At 41.7% G+C, this 8692-nt stretch overlaps 1 protein-coding gene across 1 annotated transcript; it reads right to left on the minus strand.

Moving 5' to 3' along the window:
• Nucleotides 1-321: 321 nt before the first annotated feature.
• lmod2b (leiomodin 2 (cardiac) b) lies at nucleotides 322-8265 on the minus strand. The gene is made up of 6 exons (XM_056367133.1): nucleotides 7292-8265; nucleotides 6546-7022; nucleotides 5540-5800; nucleotides 5210-5425; nucleotides 4621-5079; nucleotides 322-3595 (listed from the first exon to the last, which is right to left on the minus strand). Exons 1-6 carry the CDS (start codon nucleotides 7565-7567, stop codon nucleotides 3569-3571), a joined length of 1716 nt encoding a protein of 571 aa, XP_056223108.1. The 5' UTR covers nucleotides 7568-8265; the 3' UTR covers nucleotides 322-3568.
• Between the last annotated feature and the right edge of the window lie 427 nt (nucleotides 8266-8692).

Consider the following 8692-nt stretch of genomic DNA (forward strand, 5'->3'; position numbering starts at 1 on the left):
TGTGTGTGTTTGTTTGTTTGTTTAGAGTGATGAATACAGGCCTCATCACCTGCAATAAACAGCGAGACAGGGAGTTGACAGACCTATCTGGTAACAGCTGAGCAGAGGATTATCACACCCTTTACCGCTACCATTTCACCCACTGAGCCAGGTAGAAGTGAAAACTGGGTGAGTGAGGGAGAAAGCAGAAGTATAGCTAGTTATCTCTTTGCAATGGCGTGTGTGTGTGACTGTAAAACTCCAGTTTCAAAAAAAGAAGTTAAGGCATTCATGTGTCTTTCTTGAAATGAGTGCAGACACCCCTCGTGCATCTATTAATAGCAACATACAGCTATAAAAGTGAATCTTTTCAGTGTGAGAGACAGAAATAGCTGAACGTTGAGGACATCCCAGTTTATTTTGAGTCATCTGTTAACCCGACTTCTCTTGTGCGTGTTGGACACACTAATTCAGATAGAGAGCAAGTTAGTCAGATGTCTATCTCATCTATTTTCAGGTACAGTACATGTGCACAGCAGATTTAGATACAATGTCCTGCATCTGAGTTTCTTAACAATTAATTAATGTGCATGTGAGCTCAAAATACTCAAAATGTAAGAAAAGAAGGCGTGCAACAAGAACATAAAAAGCCTATAGTGACTGTCTATTAGGTAAATGAAAAAAGTGAGGAACTAAAAAATGGCTTTTAAACAATACTTCTAGAAGCCACTGCAAGAATTGACGCTGTAATTAACTGTAACAAATCACAATAACAACCACAACTACTGAATGCCTTCACCCTTTATTTTTAGTTGCTGTCCACATCAGCTGACACCGCGCTGACCCCGTATCAGTTCTCTGCTGCAGAGCTTATGAGAGGGATTAGAGCAGGTATGGCACTTTCCACTATTGTGGCAGCACCACATGGAGACAGTGCTTCCATAGAGACCCCGACCAACACATACACACATGCAGAAAGACACAAGCATTAATAGAAGCAACAGGCACATGTTGTTTTGCTTTTGCTATTAAATGTCTTGCTTATAGATAACAAACATACATATAATATAAAGATTTACAAGAGTTAAGTATGATCACATGATTTTGTTGCTATTACAATGCCACCAGGTGTCCAATTAACTAGGCGTTAAGTAGAATATCACAAGTAGAATATTATGTCGGTTATTGGTGAAATTTCTCTCTGATGCACTTGCAGCTAGATTGCAGATTGCAGATTTACATTTTAGGAATTTATCAGCTTAGACACAGTGTCATTTGTGAAACAGCAGCATCACATGCATACATTAGTAAGAAATGCAAAGGTCAAAGGGCCAGAGTGTTGTGACTGAGAAGCTTAAGGGATCTTCTGTAGCTCATGCAAACTTGCATACTCGACCATTTTGCTGTGGTTTGGAGACTGGTATTACATTTCCTCATATTTCCCTCATAAACCTCTGTCCACTCTGAAAATAATGTCTTGAATTTTTAAGAGGATAATGCAGTGACCACCCTGAGTGCACAGACCCCCTTTACAAGCAGGAAGTCTGTACAATTTATGGATGAATTTTATGGAAGGATCCCTCTATTTACAGTTTGACAGACATGATGAAGTGCTGTATATGAGCACAGGAAATCTTATTCTTAGGACATTAAAGGAATGCATTGTGCATACTGAGCTGCTGTACTTTGGAAAGACATTGAGCAGATTGGTTTTTGGTGAGGGGAGTGTCCCGTCCATAGGAGCTGAACTTATTTCTATCCAAACCTTTCATAAGTGTAGTTTAAGGCTGGCTTTTCTTTTAAATGCTCTTTTTCATGCAATATACCATCTTATACACATACAATATTTTACTGTTCAACATTTTCCTAAATATTTCATAGTTTTTAGACTAATGAATATGTTTTATTGCAAAAAAAGTTGATTTTTTTTCATACCACACTGAGATTAATGGAATGCCTGTAATCTAGAAAAAAAGTCTAAAAACGTCTGGTATACTTTGAGAAATGATTTGCCTTCCTGTAATTTGTAGTTTTCTAGTTGTTGCCACCCCTGACTGCACCGTCTTTGAACAGCTGCACTGTGGATTGAGGAGTTGGGGAACTCCAAGACACATAATGAAAGTGCAGAAACAGGATTAGGGTGACCGATGCTGATAGCTCACATCTTTCAGTCTCTATAGCTCTCTATAGCGCTTTTGCTCTCACTCTCTCATTTGTCAGTTGTGGAAATGAGACGGTCTGGTCGACGGAGGATTACTTATTGATTCTCAGCCACTGCTTTAGTTGCAGATTCCGCCTTATGAAGCAATGACTCTTATATCTTAGGTTTTGGCTGCGAAGGATACACCCGTTGGGTCCTTTGTTCGCTGGGAACCGAAGGACACATTTTTCAGGTGCATTTGAAGGAACCTTCCAAAGGGGACAGCCTTGTTGGGCCTTCGAAGGATGCGCCCCCTGAATTGAGACACAGCTAGTGTAGATACTGGCCTATAGCAAACATTTTGCTAACCTTTTTTCTACTTGTGCTTCTGTTACTCAGTTTTAGCATTAGCATCATCCTGCAGACATTACTTGTAGCCACAGTGACACCTGTTCAGCAAGTTACACAGGCTCATTTTAGATAATATATCAAACAGGTCTGTTACTGTACCTCATTTATTACGTAGAGCCAAAGTTTCCTAACATTAGCTAGCGTTAGCAGTCATAAGCTACTGGTCATACCAGACCAAGAAGGGCTGTAGCAGCAAAATCTCTGGGTGCATTGGATTGAGCAATGAGTCTAACTTTACATTTTAAGAGGAAGAATGTTATTCTTTCAAAGGTTACAGTGACTTGCTTTAAAGGCATTGTGTACTGCAGCTTTTAAGCAGCCCACAGCTTTTTATTTGATCCTGAGATCTTAGTTTAAAGTCGATTTCTCTTCTGTGATGTCAGTGTGAGTGTCTATTCTTTCCCTTCACTTGTCATGCATTGTGAATTGTTCAAAGTGCGCAAAAGCCCTGTTCTAATATGTGCCAACTGGAGTGGGTGTGTTGTGAATGTGTCAGAGTGGGAAAATGCATCAGAGGTGCTTGACCGGTAAGCTGATAAAAAACTGTTTTTTTGTGCTGCCTCTACTTCTGTAGAACAACTTGACCCCTTTCTTTCAAATGAAACTCATCCTGTAGCCAAAGAATAAGAAAAAAGTCTACATACTTTGACAAGTATTACTGTAAACACCAAATGGCTATATTTAGACATTAGCACATAATGCAACCAGCGACAGATCATATTTACAATTTTACAAGAAATCAGTGAATTAGACAGCTGGTCAGTAAACAGTTCAGTCAACTCATTTCAAAATTAATATATAAATACCATTTTCTATATTGCATAAATACTTAAAAAAAAAAACTTCAACATTATTAAAATGTAAAGCTATTATTGCAGTGCAAATTTCCAGTATGTTTTCTTTTTCATGAGTAAGAATTCAGTTTGTGCTTCCTCAGTCATACCAATATGTTTTCAACTTGTGCCTTCATCACTGTTGGTCATCCTCGTTATGCAAATTTCCACAGCGACAAATGGACCGCTCTTATTTCTGCTTGTATTATCGTAGATGATGCGGGACTTGCACCTGGAAAATGACAATGTAATGACAGTTTTAAATGCAGGCCATGAAGATAGTTTTAAGGCTTTCTTGCTGTTTAAGAAATTGAATGGTGACAGCAAATATGAGAGGAATGGACATGAGTCACTGGACATGACTGATTCTTATTGTTGGCTTTCGACTAATACAAACTTTGACATTGCATCAAGATGTCCTCAGTGGCTTAAAAGGATGATGTTTTATTGGGCTTTTTTCTCGAATGTGTGTTTTTTGTTGCTGTGCTGTGGTACCGTATCGTAGATGTCTTTATCAAAGCTCCAGTGAACAGCTTCTATAAATACCGGCACTAAGTGGCAGGAATTTCACAGCTAGGAGACCCCGCCATCTGAGGGCAGAGCTGATTTTCCACTCTAACAATGTAACAAGCTGTGCTAAAGCTTCAGCCAAGGTAATACTTGTCTCTCCTCTCACAGACGAAAAAATAGCAAGCACTCAAAATAACAATACAGATGAACTCAATTTTCTTTACAGCAATAGTTCCATCTTGTTTATTGTTTGTCTTATTGTTTTCCATCCCACTTTTCTTCTCTGTATCAACTTATCTTCCTCTTCAGGATCAGAATACTTGACTGGCTTAGCTGATATTATTTGCTATATGCTGGTTTTTCTTTATCTCTCTCTTTGGCTGCAAAAATATTGTGATCATCTTGCAGCCTTTTGCCTGCCTACCCCAGTGTAGCAACAGAACATACCATGTCAGCCACAGAGATGACTCAGACACCACTGACTCTGTGTCATCCTCATCTAAATTAAACTTCCTACTTGTTCACGTTGCCTGTATAGGGACTCTGCAGTTTTTCATTAAGGACATTGCTCGAGTGCTTGTGGAGGAGGAATGTTTTTTTGAAACTTTTCACTAGATACATTTCTAAATAATCCAGCTACACTATGATACAGTATTTAGGGGACAATACCACTGATAATAAGGGTGGAAATGGAAACAATAAGGATAATTTAAATGTCAATTTTGTTGCACGAATCCTTCCACTCACCCGTTTCAGGCTGCGGATGCTGCTGTTGCGGATGGACTCCATCAGCTGGTCGTGGGCTGACCTCATTGGCGTGGATGGCCGGCTGCCCTCCTCCCCTCTCCTTTCCACTGACACGGGCCTCAGCGTGTTCTTGAGCTCCTTCAGGATGCTGCCTGTCTCCTCTTTCCCAGACTCCTTCACCTTCCCCTTCTTGCCCTTCTTCCCTTTTGTCTTTGTCACCTTCTTGCTGCCTGCCTCATGCGCCTTGATGACCTCTGCGATCATCCTGGTGGGCTTCTTCTTCTCTTGCTGCAGAGGAGGTGGTGGTGGGGGAGGTGGGGGAGGAGGAGGTGGTGGAGGGGGAGGAGGAGGTGGAGCAGGAGGAGTCTGCTTTTTAGCCAAGTCACTCCTGGGGAGTTTGGGTGAGGACCAAGGAGAGGCTCTGGGTGAGCTGTGAGGTGATGAACTAGGTGTTCCTCTCTAGAGATAGAGTCAGGGAAGTAGATACAAATACATGGATCACTGAAAAATAATTAAATCATCTGCCAGTTGAACATGATCCAGTCTATAAACATTTCAATATTGTGCTTTTTGGAGCAAAGTTACGTACCAGTGCAGTGGTTCGGGGGTTAACAACTCCCTCTGGCCCCCCTTGTTGGCCCTGCTGCTGCTGCCTCTGCTCCTGCAGCCGTTTCTGTCTCTGACGGTCCTGGTTCCTGGTGAGGATCCCCGTCATGCTCATCCTGGGACCAGGGAGATTGAACTGGTAACCCAGCTTGATCAAGGTGTAGTTTTCCCTCAGAATCTTCACCATCTCCATCTCTACCTGTCGGAAGACAAATGCAGGAGGGAAAAAAGCTATCTCAGGTGGTGTTTTCTTTGAGAAGATGGATTGTATTGGTGAAGGAGCCAAAAGGGAAGGTCAGGGAAGAGAACTTACCTGTCCTCCACACATATGTCTCTGGTTGTGAAACCGAAGCTCAGTCAGGGTGTTGTTTCCTGGGAGTGCTTGAACCAGCGCCATTACGCCTTTTCCAGTCACATAGTTGGACTCGATATTCACACTGGTGATGGACGAGTTCTCCCTCAGCATCTTAGCAATGGCCAGAGCCACGGGGTCGTCGGCTCGGGTGTTTGCGAGGCTAAAGACCCGCACATGTGTGTTGGACCTCAGTGCTTCAGCAAATCGGATCAGGGTTTCCTAAGAAATAAATTAGAGTGTTTACATTTTCTGTAACATATGAGAACTTCTCAACATGAAAGCATATAGAATATCATTTGACTTGTATTACAACAAAATATATACCCCAGTGAAACTCTTTGAAACATTGACACAAGAAGATTTATAGTTAATTTAATGATATGGTACTTTAAGGACCATTGGTTCTCCCCCGCCACCGCATAGAGGTCATAGCATCATTTCAGTTAGGCCAATGTTTACCAAGTCAACATTGTTCCACGTGATACTAAATTGAGCAAAATAACCTCACTAACTACTACTTGCCATTGAGTAAACCACAAGTAGATTTCAACCTGCAGACTGAAAACAAAATCCTTATCAAAGGACACGATGTTTTTGTCCACTTTCCAGTCATAGGAAGTGTTTGTATCAAATATGTAAGTGCCCTCCATTACATAACCATGGTGTGAAGCCTTGTTCTAAAATTAAGCTGGCATACAATCAAAAGTTACTCAACAGTAAAGAGCAGGATCCCAGCAAGCTGGAAGCTAACATGTGTTTACCTCTGACAAAACTCTACCCCCTCTTGAAACTCATAGCTAATCTACTGTTTTGGTGGAAACTGTAGAACTTTAATAAACAGCTTTTTTACCTTCAGAAAGGAGGTCATATTTTCAGACCAGAAGCTCTATTTTATATTTTATGGGTAAGAAGAAAAAACCTCAATATTAGCAAAAACAGAACAATTTTTTTGTGTTATTCATACCTGTGAGATGTCGTCAATGTTGTTGAGATTAACCTCGGTGAGTTCAGGGTCGTTACTAAGGACTCGTTGGAGTGCTTCGTCAACAACAGTAGGGTTTCCGGTCGTGATGGGGTCAGCAGGTGGAGGGGGAGGAGTCAGTCTAATTGGCTCCACTCTCTGAGGTATTAATAGCTTTGGGGTGTCAGCCCGTGATGTCCCAGAATCATTTGAGGGTTCAGGTTTTGATTTATCATCTTGTTCCTCCTCCTCCTCTTCTTCCTCCTCTGTTACAGCTTCCTCCTCTTCCTCACTGTCCTCTTCTTCTTCTTCTTCTTCTTCTTCTTCCACTTGTTCTTCTTCATCCTCATCCTCCTCATCCTGCTCTTCCTCTTCTTCCTTCTTTTCACACTTGTTCGGTTCTTTCTCATTTTCATCATCTTTTTCATCCTCTGCTTCACTGTTTTCTTCTGTCACACACTCCTCCTCTTGTTCTTCATCCTGTATTTTAATAACGTGTTTGAAATGCAATAATGTAATTATGAGTATTTTCTTTAAAACTCACATAACATCTTGTAAAACTAAAATAACATGGGTAGTTTTAATGCAGCTGTCGTGGTATTTGCTTTGATTTTTCTTCCTGTTAACACTTCAAAGGACTTCTAACTTTTTCAATCTGTCCTGAGTTCATCTGATACAACTTCAAACAAGCTGACATTGCCTCTAACCCTACAAATGCCAAGCAAATCTAATTAAACACCATCACTTACCGGTTTGGGGCTTCCTCCACCTATCTCGTCCTCCAGCAGTCTACGCGTCTCGTTTTCCCAGTACTTCATGAGGGCCTCTCTGCTGAAGGTGCCCGTTGGGGTCTTGTCCGTCTGGTCTCTCTGTCTGAGTCCTATGGGCACGTTGGCGTCGGGATCAATGTCCGCCAGCTCTTTTTCCAACTCAGCCAGCTCCTCAGGGCTGAGAGAAGCCAAAAGCTCGTCCTCATCGACATCTTCATACTTACTCAGCTCCCGGCGGTACCCGAAACAACTCATGGCCAAAGCTTGAATAGCACGGACGAGTCAGAATCAGTTTAAACTAAAACAGAAAGACCAGTTCTTGAGTCGCATATGACCTAGTGTAGACCCCAAAATAAAGGAGAAGTGTGGGAATAGAGATTCCTACAAAAGATAAGGTCCGCTGTGAGGTTACTGGAGATCCAAGGACATAAGGTGTCATTGGAAATTCAGAGTCCGATCAAGGAGATCTTTTGCCGGTAAAGTTGTTTGGTTGTTCCCAGTCTAGTTAAAAGATGCTTCTGATGAGAGTCCACTCCAGTCTGAACCAGATCTGTCCTGGCTGGCTGTGTCGCTGTGAGGAAGAGTCTGTGTGTGTCAGTGTCCTCTCCTCTCTAATCTCCACAGCTGCTGTTTGGGCCTTAAGAGAGGGATCAGAGGGGAACGTAGCAAAGTGTGGGCCCCATGATGCAGCGTCTTTTTTGGGAGGCAGTGCTCTGAGACAGAGCCACAAAAAGCATGTGAGCTCAGACACTGTGTGGCCTGTCAACGTAGCAGTCCGTCACCACGGCCTGAGTGGCTTTGTTCATGGCCAAAAAAGACCAACTGGACCCAACAGATACGCACAACAACAAAAGATAAACCGAGATAATGTATCGCCCAGAAAAAAGCTCAATCTCTGAATGTCCATCAGTAAAGAGGTTTCGGCATCTGGATGATTATAAACTCCCTTGAAGATAAGATAGCGGACAGGTTTATGGATGTGTGGTTTTAACTTTATATTTTGCAGTAGATAAAGGTTATGTAAGTATGATGTATTGTTTTTCTGTGGTTTTTATTGTTTATGTTCCCTGATTCGTTGGCTGATAAGTTTTAAAATTTTGTTTGAGTTTGACAAACCAAGACATATCAATAAGACATGCAAACCTATGCTCTAACCAATTAATATTCACAAGAATCAAGCTTATTGGGTTTTTAGCGAGTACAGCTCAAGGGATGGACATGGTGTGTCAGCTGATTCATGCCCCCCTCAGGATGATTTGTAATGGTGATCAGCACACATAGGACAACAGTACACATCAGCATGTTAGCATGCTGTCAAGGACTCATGTTTAAAAACTTTCACCTTATTGGACCTTTCAAATGGATTACAAAGGTGTAGGG

The sequence above is a fragment of the Seriola aureovittata genome, chromosome 22 (genome assembly GCF_021018895.1).
Source record: "Seriola aureovittata isolate HTS-2021-v1 ecotype China chromosome 22, ASM2101889v1, whole genome shotgun sequence".
Classification (NCBI taxonomy): Eukaryota; Metazoa; Chordata; class Actinopteri; order Carangiformes; family Carangidae; genus Seriola; species Seriola aureovittata.

Coding starts and splice junctions, on each gene's coding strand:
- lmod2b (XM_056367133.1), bottom strand. CDS start 7,567: ATGAGTTGTTTCGGGTACCGCCGGGAGCTGAGTAAGTATGAAGATGTC. Junction 7,023..7,291: donor GTGGAGGAAGCCCCAAACCG/GTAAGTGATGGT, acceptor ATTAAAATACAG/GATGAAGAACAAGAGGAGGA. Junction 5,080..5,209: donor ACCCCCGAACCACTGCACTG/GTACGTAACTTT, acceptor CTCTATCTCTAG/AGAGGAACACCTAGTTCATC.